The sequence below is a fragment of the Cottoperca gobio genome, chromosome 24 (genome assembly GCF_900634415.1).
Source record: "Cottoperca gobio chromosome 24, fCotGob3.1, whole genome shotgun sequence".
NCBI lineage: Eukaryota > Metazoa > Chordata > Actinopteri > Perciformes > Bovichtidae > Cottoperca > Cottoperca gobio.
In genome coordinates this window covers 11,207,283-11,228,199 of record NC_041378.1, presented here as the reverse complement: position 1 = coordinate 11,228,199, position 20,917 = coordinate 11,207,283, and the positions used below count along the sequence as shown (strand labels likewise).

The 20,917-nt window shown below is 38.7% G+C and overlaps 2 protein-coding genes and 1 long non-coding RNA gene across 6 annotated transcripts; 1 reads left to right on the top strand and 2 right to left on the bottom strand.

Annotated features, from left to right (window-relative positions):
- Positions 1-259: 259 nt before the first annotated feature.
- LOC115028824 (uncharacterized) lies at positions 260-20,546 on the bottom strand. Of its 4 annotated transcripts, none has more exons than XM_029462684.1 (3): positions 20,529-20,546; positions 8,781-8,897; positions 260-8,079 (listed from the first exon to the last, which is right to left on the bottom strand). In XM_029462684.1, the coding sequence occupies exon 3, from the start codon at positions 7,990-7,992 to the stop codon at positions 3,988-3,990; it is 4,005 nt and encodes a 1,334-aa protein (XP_029318544.1). In that variant the 5' UTR covers positions 7,993-8,079; positions 8,781-8,897; positions 20,529-20,546; the 3' UTR covers positions 260-3,987. The 4 variants fall into 4 exon arrangements, with proteins under 4 accessions (XP_029318544.1, XP_029318543.1, XP_029318546.1 ...); XM_029462683.1 differs by lacking the exon at positions 20,529-20,546 and adding an exon at positions 10,169-10,309; XM_029462686.1 differs by lacking the exon at positions 20,529-20,546 and adding an exon at positions 10,169-10,290.
- On the bottom strand, positions 11,014-17,468 carry LOC115028826 (ATP-dependent RNA helicase DDX1-like). Its single transcript, XM_029462688.1, is given in 26 exon segments — positions 11,014-11,542; positions 11,625-11,745; positions 12,072-12,167; positions 12,260-12,302; positions 12,544-12,616; positions 12,770-12,842; positions 12,926-13,017; positions 13,176-13,322; positions 13,512-13,563; positions 13,766-13,954; positions 14,295-14,384; positions 14,540-14,638; positions 14,757-14,817; positions 15,075-15,213; positions 15,479-15,593; positions 15,686-15,762; positions 15,862-15,934; positions 16,027-16,103; positions 16,210-16,293; positions 16,421-16,504; positions 16,601-16,648; positions 16,838-16,879; positions 16,882-16,933; positions 17,052-17,081; positions 17,168-17,231; positions 17,375-17,468. Coding segments are annotated over 26 exon segments (2,202 nt in total). The 5' UTR covers positions 17,425-17,468; the 3' UTR covers positions 11,014-11,411.
- On the top strand, positions 17,883-19,000 carry LOC115028828 (uncharacterized). Its single transcript, XR_003834591.1, has 3 exons — positions 17,883-17,991; positions 18,382-18,433; positions 18,964-19,000. It is a non-coding gene; the product is annotated as an uncharacterized LOC115028828 (long non-coding RNA).
- Positions 20,547-20,917: the final 371 nt, after the last annotated feature.

The following is a 20,917-nucleotide window of genomic DNA, read 5'->3' as shown; positions in this document are numbered from 1 at the left end:
TTTTGTTTGAGTTGAGGATGGGTGACAATTTAAGATATGACAGTTGGTGTTAAATACTCTTAAAGCAGTGATGCGTATATGAAAGATCAGAGATTTATCTGCACCACACTGAACACACAGAAGTAGACAGAAAGCGCAAATTTTATATAACATGTACCAAAATGGCAAGGAACAATAGAGAAGAGTATCAACATCCAGATCATTTTCCTTTCTAGTGTTTATCTGTATTATATAAAATACGAGTAAAGTACTGACACACTCATCTTTACCAATTTATATCACAGCTTCAAGAAATGTACACAGTGTTTGTAATATACAAAATCTTTTCATTTTAATCAAGCAAAATATAAAAATATAAATACAAAACTATGACCGCGTGAGGTCAGAAAAGGCACTAATATCGAAGAACAAGCACTAAAAACAGTCCAGAATGTCCTAAATGACAATAATCTGCTATCCACCAAGTAAAGTTCAGTGTCAAAATATCCTCATGAGAAATTACCAAAAGCTGACTATAGAAGAAAACAAAAAACAAATATTTTACAAATCGCCAAAGGTGGCACATGAAATTTTCAGTCAGCCCTATGCATTGCAACATTTTATTCGGGTATATGAATCTTCCATTACCTGACTAGGAGTTAAACAGTGAGCATTTTAAAGTAAACATTCCAGAAGTATTTATAAAATAAATCATCAACTATATTCTCCCTCGACATGAAATACAAAGCATAGCAACAAGGCAACTACCAGCATGTTTAGTGTAGAACACAACTACAATTTAGAACGTTAAAAGATCTCATTCCTGTTAGAAGCCCACTTCACTTTCTGAGAACTCCATAATAGTGCGAGTTAACGGGCTCATTGTCCTGCTATTCTTTGCTCAATGTGCTCTCATTGCCCTGACCTATAGTTACCATAAGTATTCATGGAATGCTGCTGTGTCAACTGGGACTATATACACAAATTCCTCAGTGTTTGACTCCGTTTCAACATCATCATGAAGAGGACTATATTTTTCCTCAGTGTCCGGTTCTGGTTTTACATTGCCATTAGATGGATCGTACTCCTCCTCTTTAATCTGTAGGTTTCCCTGGAAAGGACTGCCACAACCAACATTCACTTCATTCCCATCCATCTGCACTATCGTCACAGGATCTGTAGGGAACGGTGTGTCCTGATCATGGAACCAAGCTTCCTTCTTAGTTTTGTAATCATCGAGACAACATTTTTCCTCTGTGTCCGGTTCTGGTTTTACATTGCCATTAGATGGATCGTACTCCTCTTTAATCTGTAGGTTTCCCCGGAAAGGACTGCCACAACCAACATTCACTTCATTCCCATCCATCTGCACTATCGTCACAGGATCTGTAGGGAACGGTGTGTCCTCACCATGGAAGCAAGCTTCCTTCTTAGTTTTGTAATCAACACAATGTTTTTCCTCAGTGTCCGGTTCTGGTTTTACATTGCCATTAGATGGATCGTACTCCTCTTTAATCTGTAGGTTTCCCTGGAAATGACTGCCACAACCAACATTCACTTGATTCCCATCCATCTGCACCATCGTCCCAGGATCTGTAGGGAACGGTGTGTCCTCATCATGGAAGCAAGCTCCCTTAGTTTTGTAACCGTCGAGAAAATAGACTCGATTGACACCTGAACGGTATTTCACTTGGCGAACAAAATGACCCTCATTCGTTGTACATTTCTTATTTTGCATCTCCTTTGCAATCCTTTGTGAAGACTTGGAAACAAAGTCAAATGGCAATTTGAAGACCTTGTCTACTTTATGTGGCAGTTTATGATAACCCCTGATCATGGATTGGATTTTGGATGTTGTAGCCTTGGAAAATTCCCAGCACCTGTGATTCTGTGAGCTAAGATCAAAGTTATAGTCAAGGATGTCATAGACCATGTGTGGCAAAAACTTTCCGGGTTTCTTCCTTGCAAATGTATGCATCTCCCATACTACAGCTCTTGTCAATAGCTTCAACTCCAGTTTTTCTTTCTCTCCCGTTTTAGATGTCACGTCAAGATCCAAACCCATCTCTGTGCATAAGGGATAAGCTCTTTTCATTACTTTACAGTCATGATTTGTCTCTGATTCTTTTACGACATTTATATTATCACTTGGTAGTGTGGCTCTTTGCTTCTTCATTTGCAGTGCCAGCTTTCTGTTTTTGATGGATTCCTTCCATACACTCTGTTTGGCAGCTTCCCGTGCCACTTTACCTACATATCCAAGTGGTCTGTGAGAAATTGGCGAAATAACAAAAACTTCACTGAACCAGGTAAGGCCGCCATCCTTTAGTGATGCTGCTTTGCGAAACAACTGTGCAATATCTGACCTCTGCATGCCGAGGTTAAAGTTGTGTTCTAGGACCTCATGAATGATCTTACATTTTGTTCCACAAAATGTTTTGGCAAAACTAGCCACTTCCCACATAATCTCATGGGACAATACACAAGTGTCAAGTTTATGTTTTGGTTGGTCTTTGTCCACAAACAGGCTCAAACCTATTTTCTTGCAGCCAGGGTAGCTGTCCATTATAGTCTTCTCTATTGCTGAGAAGCTAGAGGACGGATCCTTTGCAGGCTTTCGTGCTGTGCAGTTTGCATCAGCAGAGACTGTGTCAACCATTGTATGCAGACGGGGGTGATGCATGTGACCAGGGTCAGAGTAATCCTGGCGAAGTTTCTGACTTCTGTCTTGATAGCATTTGGGGCAATATGCAGTTTTGTCCATATATGCAAGTTGTTGTATGCACTTAATGTCAGGGAGTTTAAAACGCATTTTCATTCTAGGAACTCTGTATCTTTTCTTCGCATGCGATACTCTAACTTTATCCATCATTTGCTGTGCAAAGGCACTGCGATATACCTCATTGTCGAAGTCGAGATGAAAATTATAGTCCAGTATCTCTGTGATGACATGCTTTTGGGAAGATAGTGCTGTGGCAAAAGTGTTCAATTCAACCATAATGCCATTGGTCAGTGATTTGGGATCAAGTTTTTGTTTTACTCCAGATCCTACATTAAAATTAATGCCTAATTTCTTGCATCTGGTGTAAGAATAAAGTGGGCAATGTTCTTCATGAGGTACCGAGAGGATTTCCTGAATATAATTGGCACGGAAACACCACAGCTTTAAATTGAGCTCATTTTGGTGTTTAGTGTCAGCAGAACTGCCTACATCTTGGTCTATGATCGCAGCCTGGGAAGAACCAACATCACATATATCAGAATTTGGGTTTTTCTGGCAATCCAGTTTTATCATTGTTGAGAATTCTTTTCCAGTGATCTTTACTCCCTTACCGACTTGTGCACAGGTTACTAGATTTATTTGCGCCATTACAGCAGGAATTTGTGCAACAATACTTCTGGCAAGGTCAGAATCTCCACTTTGCAAATCAAGATCAAAGTTGTGTCCGAGAATGTCGAGACAAATCTGCTTCAAATGTTCCACACAACTTTTCTGCAAAGTTTGTCACTTCAGTCATTGCTCCATTGGTCAGTTTGTCGATATCCAGTTTTTTGTTTTGTTGATGTTTGTTTACATGTAGCTTCAGACCTATTTCCTCGCAGAAGGGATAACGATCCACACTCTTGGCTGAAATATGCTCTGTAGTTTCAGCATGTGAATGACACACAGGAGCAACATCACACTCCTCCATTCTCAGTGTTCTGCTGAGTTCACGTTTTACACTGACCATACCAGGAAGACCAGGAAGTTCAAAATCCTCATTTGAGAATTTGACTGCATCTTCACAATCGTTCAGTTGGCTTACGCTATTCATAAGTTCACATGTGAAAATATTTCTCTGGTATTCACTGTATAGGCAGAAGTCAAAGTTGTACTCAAGTATCTCCATGATGAAATTCTGTTGGGATGAATTCATCGCTAAGGCAAATCTAGCAATTTCGAGCAGAGTGGTATTAGGCAAAGTGCTAACAGGGATGTTTCGCTTTGAGCCAAATCCAACATTGAATTCAAGGCCAAACAACTTGGACCTGTTGAATGGACCCAACTCTTTTGCAGAGAGGATTTGTTTTAAACGAGTAGCGCGCAACCTTCCACATGTCCTCAGTTCCCATTTCCTCTTCTTCCATTTCACATTCATTTAGTGCATTACTTGGAGTCTGTGTTTGCTCTTCACCTCCACAAAGCACTCTTTCACCAGGTTGATTCTCCAATGGTGGGTTCACATTTGGTAAACTAGGTGAGATGTCATTGGTGGTGAGGAAAGGCGCACGGATATCCAGACAAGTCGATTCTGATTCTCTAGGAATGACGGAGCTCAGAGAACAACTTTTTGTGTTTTGGAAGTTATCCTGAATCCCAGTGTCTCCTGAATTGCTGAATTTGTCTGAGTCTGGAGGACAAGTGTAGTAGTTGACTGTTCCCATTTCCTCTTGCTCCATGTCACACACAGCTCTCGTTAATAGCTTCAAGTCCAGTTTTTCTTTCTCTCCCGTTTTTGATGTCATGTCTAGATCCAAACCTATGTCAGTGCAAATCGGAAGGCAGTTTCCTTTACTTTGAGGGTTTTTCTTGGATTTTACAACACTGATCTTGTGCCTCGACAGTGTGGCTCTTTCCTTCTTTGTTTGCAGTGCCAGCTTTCTCTTTTTGATAGTTTCCACCCCTTCACTTCTCTGCATGGCAGCTTCCCGTTTTACCGTACCTAAATATCCAGGTTGTTTATGAGAATACCGTTGAATAACATAAACTTCACTTAACCAGGCAGGGCTGCAATCACTTTGTGCAGCCACTTTTTGGAACGATAGTGAAGGATTAAGTTCTCGACCCTGCATGCATATGTTGAAGTTGTGCTCAATGATATCATTAATGATCTTATTTTTTGTTCCACACAATATTTCGGCAAAACTAGCCACTTCATTCATAATCCTGTGTGTCAATACATGAGTGTCAAGTTTATCTTTTGGTTGGTCTTTGTCCATACACAGGTTCAGACCAATTTTTTTGCAGCGAGGGTAGCTGTGCATTATTGTTTTCTCTGCTCCTGAGAAGTTAGAGGACGGATGCTTTGCAGGCTTTGGCGCTGTGCAGTTTGAATCAGCAGAGACTGTGTCAGCCATGGTATGTGGACGAAGATGATGCATGTGACCAGGGTCAGCTTCTTCCTGGCAAAGCTTATGACTTCTGTCTTGATAGCATTTGAGGCAATGTGTCTTACGTTCTTGTATGCAGGTCATGTCAAGGAGATTAAGAAGCATTTTCATTCGAGGAATGCTGTATTTTTTATTCGCATGCGATGCTTCAACTTTATCCCTTATTTGCTGTGCAAAGGCACTGCGATATACCTCATTGCCGAAGTCAAGATGAAAATTATAGTCCAGTATCTCTGTGATGACATGCTTTTGGCAAGATAGTGCTGTGGCAAAAGTGTTCAATTCAACCATAATGCCATTGGTCAGTGATTTGGGATCCAGTTTTTGTTTTTCTCCAGATCCTACATTAAAATTAATGCCTAATTTCTTGCATCTGGTGTAAGAATAAAGTGGACAATGTTCTTTGTGAGGTACTGAGAGGATTTGCTCAATACGATTGGCACGGAAACGCCACAGCTTTAAATTGAGCTCATTTTGGTGTTTAGTGTCAGCAGAACTGCCTACATCTTGGTCTATGATCGCAGCCTGGGAAGAACCAACATCACATATATCAGAATTTGGGTTGTTCTGGCAATCCAGTTTTATCATTGTTGAGAATTCTTTTCCAGTGATCTTTACTCCCTTACTGGCACAGGTTGCTAGATTTTGTTGCACCAGTACAGCATAAATTTGTCCAACAATACTTCTGGCAAGGTCAGAATCTCCACTTTTCAAATCAAGATTAAAGTTGTGTCCGAGAATGTCGAGACAAATCTGCTCAAATGTTCCACACAACTTTTCTGCAAAGTTTGTCACTTCATTCATTGCTCCATTGGTCAGTTTGTCGATATCCAGTTTTTTGTTTTGTTGATGTTTGTTGACATGTAGCTTCAGACCTATTTCCTCGCAGAAGGGATAATGATCCACACTCTTGGCTGAAATATGTTCTGTAGTTTCAGCATGTGAATGAGGAGGACACACAGGAGCAACATCACACCCCTCCATTCTCAGTATTCTGCTGAGTTCATGTTTTACACTGTCCACAGTGTGATTCATCATATTTATTGATGGCATGGGACCAGGAAGTTCAGAGACCTCTTTTGAGATTTTGACTGCGCCTTCACATCTTCTCAGCTTTCTTACTCTATTCAAAATTTCAGAAGTGAAAATATTCTTTTGCCATTTACTCTGCAGGCAGATATCAAAGTTGTACTCAAGAATCTCTGTGATGAAATCCTGCCGGGAAGAATTCATTGCTAAGGCAAATTTAGCAACTTCAAGCAGATAATTAGGCAAAGAGTCAATACTGATGTTTTGCTTTGGGCCAAATCCAACATTGAATTCAATGCAAAATTCCTTAGATGGACCCAACTCTTTGTTTAGTGAGGAGAGGATTTGTTTTACACAATTAGCGCGCAACTTCCACATGTTGTTCTCAGTTCCCATTTCCTCTTGTTCCATGTCACATGTATTGCCAGTGTCTGAGTCTAGATCAGACTCTCCTAGAGGACAAGTGTAGTTGATCTCTGCTCTCATTTCCTCTTGTTCCATGTCACATTTATTGCCAGCGTCTGAGTCTAGATCAGACTCTCCTAGAGGACAAGTGTAGTTGATCTCTGCTCTCATTTCCTCTTGTTCCATGTCACATTTATTGCCAGTGTCTGAGTCTAGATCAGACTCTCCTAGAGGACAAGTGTAACAATGATCTTCCTTTGTTATTTGACCGGTATACATAGTGTTAGGAGAGAGTGTGTTGGTCTCCATTTCTTTAGACTGTTCTCTTCTGCACCTTTTGTTTCCCCTTTCACCTGTTGTTGACAGAGCCGTCTTTTCCTGTTTACTTTTTAAATCAGACTGCCTTCTTTTTGTCACTTCCTTAAGCTGATACTGTGGGCCTTCCACATTGGACAGTGGTGATCCAGTAGTTCTCTTGAAGGGATTTGTCTGGAACGAAAACCTCTCATTTTTAAACTCCGGGGTCATTTTGCTACCAGTGGTGAGAAATCGCTTTCTTCTTTTCAGCAGGTGTGATATCTTGAACCAAACTCGACTTTTTGCCTGTCGACTACTGACATCGAGTTCAAAATTGTGCTCCAACACACCCAGAACAATAGGGCTGTAGGATGCAGTCAGAATTCTGGTGAAGTGTACCAATTCTAACATCACACCCTTTGTCAACAAACCTGGATCTAGACTTTGTTTTGACCCAACATCAAGGCTCAGACCAATTTCTTCACAACAAGGAAACAAAAGGGGAAGAACAGCCTCTCTCCGTGCTTCTGCTGACTGTGTTTCTGAACCCTTTAATTCATCCTCATGTTGACGGTCAACGACGTGTACCTCTTCTATCTCCACCAAGGGACTTTCTGTCTTTATGTGTTCTTTGGATGTTGCTTGTGAACACTGGAATGTATCTTCATTTTCACTATCATCAGTATCATCCATCTCCACCAGGAAACCTTTAGTCTTACGCTTTGTAGATGCCATGTTCAGTCCATTGTTGCATTCTGGTGTACATGACGTGTCAAAGAGAGTAAAAACTTCATTTTTATCTTTAGGAGGTTTCTTGATCAGGTCATTGACTTTGTGCACAATTCGAGCATTAAAATCAATCCGCTGTTGCTCATTTTCCGATGCAAGATCGAAATTGTTCTCCAGTATTTCTGTGATAAAATGCCTTCTACTCTTGTTTACTTTTCTAGCAAAGTCACAGATCTCAAGTATGACACCATTTGTTACTAATTGTATGTCCAGTTTTTTCTGTGTGTTGGATGCTACATTAAAATCCAATCCTATGCTGTTGCTGTGATAGAATGGGTTTGGACGTCTCAAATATGTCTTCACACGCATAATGCGCCACTGCCATACTTTGCTGGCGTCCATCTTTTTATTGTCCTTCAGACTGCAGGTGTCCCTGTTGTATTTCTCCAGTGATCTACTGATCTTCTTGGTCTTCTATGTCTTGCTTTCCTGTATTTAGTTAAGGAGAAAAAATTATAACTGATATAAAATGATAAACACTACACCTCAGCCTTAAGGTAGTCACAATTTAAATGTAATAATTATGTAATATTTACTAGACTAAAATAAAAAATATTTTACACTTCGGCCGTACGCTTCTCAAATGTGAGGATTTGCGAGTTTGTCTCTGTCTTATTGTCAATTTATTATCATCACTTTTGGTCTCTAGCTACTTGTGATGTGCATTAGACAATATCTTTTACATTTTCTTGTCCAAACAATTGGTCATTCTATCCAAAACACAAAAATACTATGGGTGAAATTAGTTGCTATATAAAGTGATGAGCATTTCTTTAGCAATAAGATGCTGTAATTTACCAACAAAAAAATAAATCTCACGAGCCGCAAAACATTTAGCCTTCTAATGATGGTAACACAGCCTATTATGACTAAATGAGCCTGTCAACTTTTAACGATTCCTGTACATTGCACATATTCTCAATTCTACCGACTGAACTTTTCACATTCCATCACAAAACTGGACAGCTCTTTCATTTTAAAAACACATTATTTGTACTGTATTTATGTTTCTTGACTCTTGTTATTGTCTTGTAAATTTCTACAGCATGTGAAAACGTACTTAGCAATAAAGCTGATTCTAATTGCAGCTCCGCAAATGTAATGCGATTTGATTTCAGCTGGATACATACTTCGTAAATCATGGTTTAGCTAAAAGTTCCTCCAACATGTCTGGCTCACACTGCATGTCTGCATCCTACTTGGAAATCCTCCAGTCAGCAATGGGACGGTGCTGGTAGAGTGCAACCCTAAATAAAACAAAAAAGTTTGAATGTTTGCTAAATGTATACAACATTAATGTTACAAGTAAAAGTATATGTATATACACACACACACACACACACACACACACACACACACACACACACACACACACATACATACATACATATATATATATATATATATATATATACACACACACATACATATATATATATATATATATATATATATACATACACACATATATATATATATATATATATATATATATATATGTGTGTATGTATATATATATATATATATATATATATATGTGTGTATGTATATATATATATATACATACATACATACATACACACACACACACACATATATGTATGTGTATATATATATATATATATATATATATATATATATATATATATATATATATATATATATATATATATATATATATATATATATATATATGTGTGTATGTATATATATATATATACATACATACATACATACATACACACACACACACACACACACACACACATATATGTATATATATATATATATATATATATATATATATATATATATATATATATATATATATATATATATATACACACACACATACGTACATAAATACATATACATACATACATGCAAATTTACCAAATGAGCCAACAAAAGACAAATCTAAATCAAATCAATATTTGGTGTTACTACCCTTTGCTTTCAAACCAGCATCAATTTTTATACAGGTGCACAAAGTCAGGGATTTTGTAAGATTATAGTCCACGTTGAAGATCGTTGACGCCAGGAAATTTAGTGCAGCAGATGAAAAACACACAAACCTTATTTCCCTTTGAAATCGGAAGATGTCCTGCAGTAACTCAGAACTGGCAGAAACCAGTGGGACCCAGTTACACCCATCTACTGTCCAGAGAAGTCTTCAGAAGTGGTCTTCATGGAAGAGTTTCAGCCAAAAAGCCAAACCTCCGACATGTAAACAAGGCCAAGCGACTCCACCATGCTGGAGGTATGGCCGACCACTGCATGGATCCTCAACGTGGACTATAAATCTACAAAATCCCTGACTTTGTGCAAGTGTACCTGTATAAGAATTGATGCTGGTTTGAAAGCGAAGGGTAGTAACATAACGTATTATATTTGTCTTTTGTTCGCTCACTTATCATTTTGTAAAAGACAACATTAGACGAAAGATAGACATTTTGAGAAAAACACAATCCCCCCACCGTGATCGAATAAAAGACGAAACAAAGTGACGTTCACGTACCAAATGTAGACCGAACAGTCACAGAGACGTCCTTCTCTGTTGTTAACTCAAAACGCTGTTTCTCGACCGATGTCTTCATGTATAAAAGCAAGGCTTAAAACCTCTCAACTGTCGAAGAAACAAGCCATTTAGCAGGAAGTGAAGAAGGAAGATCAGAGCAAGGACATTTCAAAATAAAAGCGCCGAATATATTGTCAGTGATTAAAACGCGATTTTACAGAAATACAACACTTTAATCAACACGATTACGTAAGTGATGTCTTTGTTTTTCCACAACTATGTAGAACTTTGTATCCCCATTAAATCATCAAAAGCACAGCAGTCTAATTTCAAGTAGCCTAACTATTTTTCATGAAACCATTTCCCTGCTGTAATACTGCTGCTTTTTGGAATTGTACAAACTTAAATTATTCTAACACTAATTCAGAGGTATTCAATTAAAATGAAAAGATCAGCAAAGGTCCGAAACCTCAATTTTAAAATGGCGTCCTGATAGCCTACCGCTTTAAGGCTTACCTTTCAAGAAAAACAAAACAAGGCATAATCTTCTTAATAAAACAAAGAGCTTTTAGAAAAAGTGAAACAAGGAAATAATTAGTGTCATTCTCATATGGGTGCTCGCTGTAAATCGATCCGACGATGAACGAGGGTAAAAAAACAACTTCCTGTAGATCAGAGGGCTTTAACAGGGAGGGTCGCGAAATTTCTGGTTGATTACATTAGACTTTATTTGTTTTCAACCAATTTTTTCCCCACAAATTTAAATACAGATATTCATAATATCGTAATACGACATTCATAATTGATGCAGGTATTTCCTTCCTTTATAGAGAATGAACCCAAACTGAGCAGGCTAACACAGTTTATTTCAGAAAACAAACACCCAGCCATACATTGACTTTTTAGCCAATAAGGAAACTTAAATATTTAATTCAACCACAGTAAACAAAACACAAAATAGGTTTGAATTAGTGTTAGCATTATATGCCAAGGACAAGTTTGGCATCCCCAGTGAAATAGCGAGATTGTGACACCTTTTAGTATACATTTCATGTACAATAAATCATTTACGAGGTTAAGTTTATATGTCTTGCTGGTGTGAAAAAAAAAGTGTAATATAAATGCACAATGAGACATTGTTGCAGGACGATTTTGTATCCTGTTGGTGCGACATGTGAAAATGTTCCACATTTCTTTATTCCGTATCAGTGCAGCCTACAGCGTTATGCTAGTTGGGGTGCGTTCAGTAAGCTCTGAAAAGCTGGTTCGGCATGTATCCCAGGTGGAGGAAGGAAGATTGGGCTTCTCTCTCGAGGTTAGCCAGCTCCAGGACCGTCGGGGCCAGAGCATCCACGTGGCCCTTGTAGTTACCACCTAGGCAAGAGCAACAGGTTTGTTAGTAAATGTGGTGACGATATTTTTTACACAATCATCAGTCACTGAATAACACACATACCTCCCAATGCCTTGCGCTGACCATAGGTGACCTTTCCATCAAAATCATCCAAAGGTACTTTGATGTCTGGCTCACACTGGGTGATGGTGCACTTTAGATGCTCCTCAATATCTGACAGGAGCTTTGATGAGAGGAAAGGGATGGACAAAAAAAGAGCAGAAGTAGAAATGAGAGTCCACGATGTGTAGTGTGGAATCATGTCATACTGCGACAGGGTCAAAAGTGTGTGTGCTCGAGCTTTCGGCGCTTCAAAAATGGAGCAAAATCTATACTGCTCACTGGGGTTTCGCAGACAAAACCTCCAAAAACTAAAAGGGTCCCCCATATTCATCGGCTTTCTATCAAGTCACTTAAAAAGCCCCTCAGATGAATCGGTCGTATTTCAAATAGCAAATTTCACTTGCTGCCTCAGCTCGATTAAGTTTTTATGTCTGCATCCCCGTTCACCTCTTTCTCGTTGTACCAGATGGTGCAACCTCCGTCCTCCTTCAGGCGGGTGCTGTAGCAGCCTCTGCCTCGGTTTGGGCAAACGTGGTACCACACCTGCACACATAAAAACATTCAATTTGACATATTTTCACAAACAATGCGCAATCAAAAATTAATTATCAGCGTTTTACTAAACTCCATCCTACCTTCTCCTTCTCCATCGCAACCAAGGAGATGGCCAGTCCCATTCTGCAAGGTAAAAGAATAGGAGATGACTTTTACTGTCATTTATTGTCTTTCAGTTAAATCATATCATGATGAGACATTTAAAAAAAAAAAAAGGTTTCAGTTTGCAATGAAGATGAATTTGATACATGAAAGTGATTATAAAAACAAAACTCAAATGGTAAAAATAAGAAACTAATAAGTTAAACTCTTCCTCAGCCATAACACACAAACTCGGTTATTTTCAAAAAACGTCAGCGCTTACTTATCGGCTCTTCCGACTCTGCCGATACGATGGACGTAGTTCTGCTTCTCATCTGGCAGAGTGACGTTAATCACTGGAGAAGAGATGAAGAGATGAAGAGATGAAGAGATGAAGAGAGTGGACTTGTATATACAGAATGCAGCAAAGTACTCTTTAGTGATGAACACTGTATATAATCAGTATTCGAAAGAGTGTACGTTTTATTTTGGAAATCGGAAATATTTACCATAAGGAACTCCGTGGACGTCAATTCCTCTGGCCGCTACGTCTGTGCAGACCAAGAGCCTCACTTCTTTTTTCTGACAACGCAAGAAGATCTTCAAAAACTGATAGACTGGTTGTTAATTGTAAAAAAAAAAAAAAAATGGTATCATTAAGTTACCTTGAAGCGCTCCAAGTTAGTTTTCCGCTCATTGGGCTTACGATCACCATGAAGGCAGACGCAGGAAAGCTGGTGGCTTTTACTGTCGGGACCTAAAGAAAATAAAAAAAGAGACCAATACTGAAGGTTGAATTCTCAGATCGTCATTGCAAAAACGTATAAACGCAGATTAAGTCGTCATTCTTTTAGAAGTGTGTGTATGCGATGGGGTGTTCCCACTTCAAACGGTCGGTCCAGTGACGCCTCCTACCTCCTCCTTGCTGAATGAAGTACTGTTCCATGTTGTCACAGTCGATCTTGGTGCGACAGAAGATTATGGCCTGGTCCATCTTGTGCTCTTTGATGGCCCTCACTGTGTACTCGCCCTTCAGCACCTTGATGGCTTCTGACCACATTTCTATAAAAACGCACACATAACACGTATTTGTTTTGAATCGTGACGACTCATTAGAAGGAAATAACTGTATAATAATAAAAGTGTTGTTGTGTATGTGTTGCACATTGCTCCTCCAAGACTGTATTCAACACATCACACTAGAGGGATACAAATTAAATGTCCTAAACCGTGCTGCCCATCTGCTCTTACCTGCAGAATTGGCTCCTGGTCTGGTGTTGTCTTTAGCATGGACTTCATCAGTCTATCCAAAGCAAGAAAAAAATTAAAAAACTTTGTCAACACATTAATCTAAACTGAGAGAAGCAACGACATACAATCTTTAACATGTGTTGAATCCTCCACAATGCTTCGGCAGCAAAGCAAATCCCTGCTGCACCCCCCCCTGTTATTACTCAGACTACATCACTATGAAGTGCGTCTTTGTGTCAACATGAGAGACTCACCCGGACGTGGTTCTTGCCCAGGCGCTCCCAGAGGCGATCGTTCTTCGGATTGACGGGCACTACCACATGGTGGACACTCTCGGGAACAGAGTCCTCCCCCTTCAGGTCCACCCAAGTGGGAAAGTGCATGATGCGCTCGGACAGCTTCTTCACGTCAAACGAATGCAGCGTGGCCGAACAAACGATCACCTGGAAGAGAAGATATCCACTGAAATAGTTCACTTTGACTTCCCCGATCTTACAGCAATAACAGATTTCATCTTATGCGCTTACTCGCTTTGCTAGCTGGTGAGCACCAGAGAGCAATGTCTTCCTCTAATCCATCTGCACCTCACACAAAGTTTTCAGAAAATGTCTTACGACTGCTCTGACCGTCATCTAAGTGTGTTGTTTTGTGCCTATGTTACTATTAAAGGGATAGCACTGATTTTTTAAAGTGGGTTTATCCATGGTCAGTGCAGAAGTATCTGTATAAATTGTCGTAACCGAAATGTTTATTGTCACACATGCCATTTATCTTAAGCGTTACCTGCAGTCTCTTGCCGTCAGAAGTGACCTGAGGGATTTGATTATGGATCCTGTTGATAAAGTCTGTATAGCCTGCGGACAGGAGGCCGTCCTGAGGGAACAAAGACAAATGGTTAGTGACTTTAGGGATTGTTATGCTATGTGTAAATCAACCATTAAAAAAAAACATGTGTTTGCACTTCGTAGGCTTTGAAAAATCAGAGCTTCTGATGAAACGGGGAAATACTAGAGCAGTGTTGTACATACACACTCATCCAGGACTAGAAAGCGGACTTGGGAGAGAAGGAGCTTCCCAGTGGATATGAGGTCGTCTAGTCTGCCTGGTGTTCCCACCACAATGTCAATCTAATTACAGAAGAAGCAGAAAACAGGTGAGAGGAACAAAGCAAAAGAATATACGTTAGTTAAAACTATTTCAAGTCGGTGTGTAACAGTTTGTTTGGAGACAGTACATGTCACATACCCCCTGTTCCAGAGCAGCCAGCTGGTCTTTGGCAGGCACACCACCAATCACCAACAGGTTCCTGTAGCGACAGAGCGACATATTACTGCACATACTGATGTCAACATTGAAAATTAAGTACTGGCTTCATCTGCTGGTATAAAACAAGAATGATATATACACTGGAAAATGAAGGCAAATGCAGAATGCATCGACTAAAGCAATAATTGTAATATTTTTTTATTTGTTGATTTCAAAAGGTACCTACACATGCATTTTCTGCAAGGTTCTACGATATTCGTGCCAACCAATGTTGACGCCAGCTCTGTATAGTCCTACCTGAGTTTGGGGTTATCCACATATTTCCCACATTGCTTGACATTGTTGAGGGTTTGTTCGGCCAATTCTTTAGACGGCTCGATGATCAGGGCTTTGGGTGCGTTGGATGAGCCTTTCACCTGACTCACTCTGGCACTGCCTAAACACACACACACACACACACACACACACACACACACACACACACACACACACACACAGTGATGAATTCACAGGTGTATCAGCAATGGTAAAACTGTAGCCCAAATACCTTGTTTTAAAAAAGAAATCGCTACCAAAATAAGGCTTGAAAATAACAAATGCATTACCTAGTCTAAACATCAACTCATCTCTGGTTCTTTAAGTATATGATATTCATCTCAGTTACATTTGGTATACGTTACATTGAGGTTGCATCCACACACCTGACTGAGAAGATTTGACTGTGTGGCCCTCTGGCGCCTGGTTGAGGGCAACAAACCCACTCTTAGGGGCATGTTTAAACTCTTCTCCTCCCAAGTTGAACTTCAGCTCTGCATTCTGGTACACAGATAAGAAAACGTGCCGTTTGTATGGTGGAAATCTGGCAACTGTTGTTTTTTTTTTTTTTTAAACCATTATTTATGTGATACCTTGAGCACACAGGAGGCAAAGAAGGACTGATTCTTCACATGTTGAGGGATCTCAAAAGCCAAACCCAGGTCATTACCTGAAGAGAGGAGGGCAAGAAACATGAGTAACATTGCAATTCAACACCATGCCCAGATGTCTTATATAAACAGGAGAATGATAACTACTGAGACAGCACCATTTTTAGTGAAGGAAATTTGTCCCTTGTCTAGATCCAAGTAGCATCCAATAGTGTCATGCATGGTGAACTCCTGCAAAGAGACAAGATAACAAAGAGAGAACACGTTTGAAAATGTATCCTCACAGTTGTTTACATATTTAAATATTAATTCATTTTTTTTACCTCTCCATAGCTGTCAAACTGCTTGTTGTTGGATTTCTTCCCAGTCCCACCAAAACCAAAACCATACTTATCAGTTCCTGGAAAGAAATGAAGAGTTCATGATTGAATTATTTTTCTATTCAGTTTATTTTAGCCGTTGTATCTTGTAAAGCATTGAGAATGTGACGAGTAGAGGAGCATTACCCAAGTCCAGGGCTGCCTGACTGGTGGACCAGCCAATGCGACATAGACCCTGGTCGTGGCAGGTCACCTCGTAACAGTACTTCCCTGGACACATAAAGACATGGATAAGGACAGGTAACAGTTGAAAAGAAATAATTCTTTCATTTTTGGTTCCCTTGAAATGCATGTATGTTGTCTTGAAATCTTAATTTGTCTTGTGTGCGTTACACACCTTTGGTGACTCCTTTTGTAGAGCGACAGCCATGCCACTCTTTAAATTCCCTGCTCTGGCAGCACAGTCCATCTGGACCAATTGCTGTACAGGTAAAAAGCAAAAAGTGCTGATAAGTAGACCGTTGGCGTTATAATGGTGCTGGAATGTGACATTACATGCTAATTTCTCTCCTCTTACCAAAGGCTGGGCTGCGGTCATAAGGATTCATCTGCCAAGTGTTTAAAACTGACAAAGAAACAGAGCAGGTTAAATATCTGCAGGGCACAGACCACTGCTTTCATAATTATTTGTACTATAATGGACCCTCAATATGATACTGGCCTGACAAGGTCTATTAGACCAGCAAGTTCTGTACATGTATATCAAACACACAGACTTCAACCAAATAAGCCACTAATATTATTGCGGTCTCACTAGCTCCTCCAGTCTTGATGGAAGCTCTGCCCATCTTGCCTCCTGCTGATCCTTCAGGGTCTCATACACAATCTGGATCACTGGAATACTGAAGGCCTGCAGAGGAGAAGTATTACACTTAAGTTTTTGTTCGTTACTTATTTGGGCTGATGTTTAAATGCAAACTTCAGAGGTAAAGTTATATTTGAAAACTGAGTGGTTGTCAAGTACTTACTCCTGTTTTACCACTACCAGTTTCTGCTGCCTAAAAGAAAAAAAGATAGTGAGATGTAAAACTTGCAGTGAGCAAATTTGTGTCCGAGACAAACAAAGACAAATAGGTAGACTTACCATAAGTACATCTCCTCCTCCGAGAATAAGGGGAATGGACTCTGCCTGGATGTCAGTAGGTAGCCTGAAATTCAACAATTGAAATACGTCAATTCAGTGTCAACTGTTAGGCTTAAAGCAACAACTATCAGGTAACAACAATATGGACAGATATGACAATACAGGCATGAATTTTGCCAAATAAACAACCCAGCCTGAGTGACTTACAGCCAGTCCAACTCTTCCGTAGCCTGCGCAATTTCATTCATAACCCCCATTTCTGTTGAACAAAACACATATTTAATACTTCAGTGCACTCACGCGGCTTTTAAAATAAGTTTGAGGTTTGAACTAAAAACGGATGCGACGTCTACATAATGAAATTTATTAAATATTCTTACCAGAAAAACGCTGACATGATTACTGCTACGAGTGCAATTTGACCGGATGCAACGTTAACGTGTTGGGCTCTGGTTGTAACTCGGTTAGTGGGCGAGCCTCGCAGCCCTATGTCATTGGTTCCGGTTTGTGAACTAGTTAGTAAACACGGTAATATTATCACTACACAATATCTCTTGTGGGGCGAGCTACAGAAGAAAATATGTATATGTTGTTTGTTGTATCATAATAGGCAATATCATGCCATAAAACTACTTCACCTGAGCTGTTAGCTACATTTTCCAAACGCGGTTCCCTTATTTATTTTGTCCAGTGCTTCTCGCCGTAGACTTTGACAGCCTGTTCAAGTAAACATGGCTGAAGAAAGCCTGATTGAAGGCGAAGATGAAAACATTTTGTATGATTTACTTGTCATTACCGAATGGCCGGCAGAGACAGATACTCAGGTTGGTCAGCCTTCAATTTTTGCTCGTTTTCAGTTCAGTTTGTGGGTCTTTTGATCAACATTTATTTGTAAAAATTCCCCCTCGAAGTCAACTCTAATCAGTTGCATAGGGTCAGCCGCTCAAAGCCACGTAGCATAAATATACTGCTAGCTATGCTCATATTTTATTTTATATTTCACACTAACATATAGTGTATTTTTTATTATAATTACTAGTGCACTGGGCAGTTAAATTCCATTCATACGGCACAGTATGTTGCTCCGTTTAGCTAGCTATCCCAAAAAACTATGTTGCTGCTAGCCCAACTTTGGCTCTGTCATACATTATTTAAAGTTAACAAATAATAAGTGATGACCCCGACACAACTGTCCCTCTCTATAACATTGGCAGCTGCGAGGCAACAAGGAGCACAACACCTCACTTATTGCAAAAGCAGTGACCGGTAAGTTCTTTTATTTTTGTTGCCTACTTGTGATAATCTGCGTGCCGATAGGGGGCGCTTTACTTCATAACAAAACAGCACCTGGCTGTGTGTGTTCACTATGAAATTCAGCAATCAACGAAAGGGTGTACATTTTCTGCAATCTTATCACAGACCCCTCAGGATACAAGATATCTAATTATGTAATACATGATGAATAAGATATGCAAGATTATGTTGGCATGTTATGATAACCTGATGAGTGTCTTTATAACCAAGACACACAAGATGTTTCCCAATTCCTACAGTAGGAGGTGCCAGAATCATTCATGAACATGATCATCGGTCCTGAAAGGACCTTTTTAGTTTTGTATAGTTCGACATTCTTTGCCTCTACCGGGTAAAGAGGGTCCTATGTTCTCCTTTACTGCAGTATCTAAATCTTAATTTAGGATGTGTGACAAGAGGAGGCTTATACAATGATCAATACAAGATGTCCTTATCACACAGTGCCAATATTATGCTTACTAACTGTGATATATTTCTTACAGGGCCATTCCGCCTAGTCTTGCACTACTTGTGGTACAGGTAATTTATTATCATTATTCATTATTATGGACAGGTACACACGACTTGACATTATTTCCTCAGTGTAATGGGCTGACAAGCTGTGATGCATGTGCTAATTAGTAGTACCATTTTAGATCAGACTTCTGTGGCTTAATACATGTTTGTCTACATCACATTATAAGTACATGTATTACTTTGAATGTATGTCAGCAAGCTTGTTTTTAGATCAGCTATGAATGCTAAAGTGGGAATGCATCTTTCAGGTGCTGACTAAGGAAATCATATTTCAGGACTGCTATGTGCTACTAAACAAAAAATATCTCATGAATTTAAAATCTTAAAAGACTTTTGAACTATAACTTTGTTCAGACTGTTTCCTGTCTTGGTGAAAGTCATTTATGGTTAATTAACACTGAAATAAAAAAGAAATAATCATTATATTAAATGATCAGATGTAACATTGTTCTATTCAATTGGAGCCATCTTACTAATTCTATCACTATCCAAAAATAGGCCTATGCTTTTAGATTCAACCTGAAGTTAAACTATTTATAAGAAACAAGATACAGCTGTAAATTGGTTGGAATGCAAATCCATTTATATAAGTTTATTTTGCTACATGATTGCACAACCTATAATTGAAGATGACAATGATAACATGACAATTAAAGCTAAAACAAATAGACTTTTGTCCTGGAAGTAACTGCCCGCGGCGTCACTGTTTCATCATGTTATTCTGTGTGCAATAATATAATGAATATAATATCTTAGATTTGGGTGTCTTGAATTCTGTACAAAAATAGTATATGTATATACACACACACACACACACACACACACACACACACCCACACACACACACCCATACTACATACTATATATATATAATATTATATATACAACACACACATACATAATATATATATATATATATTATATACATACACACATATATATATATATATTATATATTATAATATATTGTTTGTATTATATATATTATATATATATATATATATATGTTTGTAATGTATATATATATATATACATACATACATACATACACACACACACATTACCACATATTATGTATGTGTATATATATATATATATATATATAATATATATATATAATATTATATATATATATATATATATATATTATATAATATATTATATATAATGTTTATTTATATATTATAACATACATACATAATACATCACACCACACCACAACACACACACCATATTGTTATATTATATATATATATATATATATCTATATATTATATTATATATATAGATATATATATATTATCTATACACACCACAATACGTACATAATACTATACATACTACATGCAAATTTACCAAATGATCCAACAAAGACAAATCTAATCAAATCAATATTGTGTGTTCTACCCTTTGCTTTCAACCAGCATCAATTTTTATCAGGTGCACAAAGTCAGGGATTTTGTAAGATTTATAGTCCACGTTTGAAGATCGTTGACCCAGGAAATTAGTGCAGCAGATGAAAAACACACACCTTATTTCCCTTTGAAATCGGAAGATGTCCTGCAGTAACTCAGAAACTGGCAGAAACCAGTGGGACCCAGTTACACACACCTCTACTGTCCAGAGAATCTTCAAAGTGGTCTCAATGGAAGAGTTTCAGCCAAAAAGCCAAACCTCCGACATGTAACAAGCAACGACTCCACCATGCTGGAGGTATGGCCGACCATGCATGGATCCTCAACGTGGACTATAAATCTACAAATCCCTGACTTTGTGCAAGTGTACCTGTATAAGATTGATGCGTTTTGAAAGCGAAGGGTAGTAACTAACGTATCTATTTTCTTTTTGTTCGCTCACTTATCATTTTGTAAAAGACAACATTAGACGAAAGATAGACATTTTGAGAAAACACAATCCCCC

Bases quoted from the DNA above. Each gene is read 5' to 3' on its own strand.
- LOC115028824 (XM_029462684.1), bottom strand. From the start codon at position 7,992: ATGGACGCCAGCAAAGTATGGCAGTGGCGCATTATGCGTGTGAAGACA.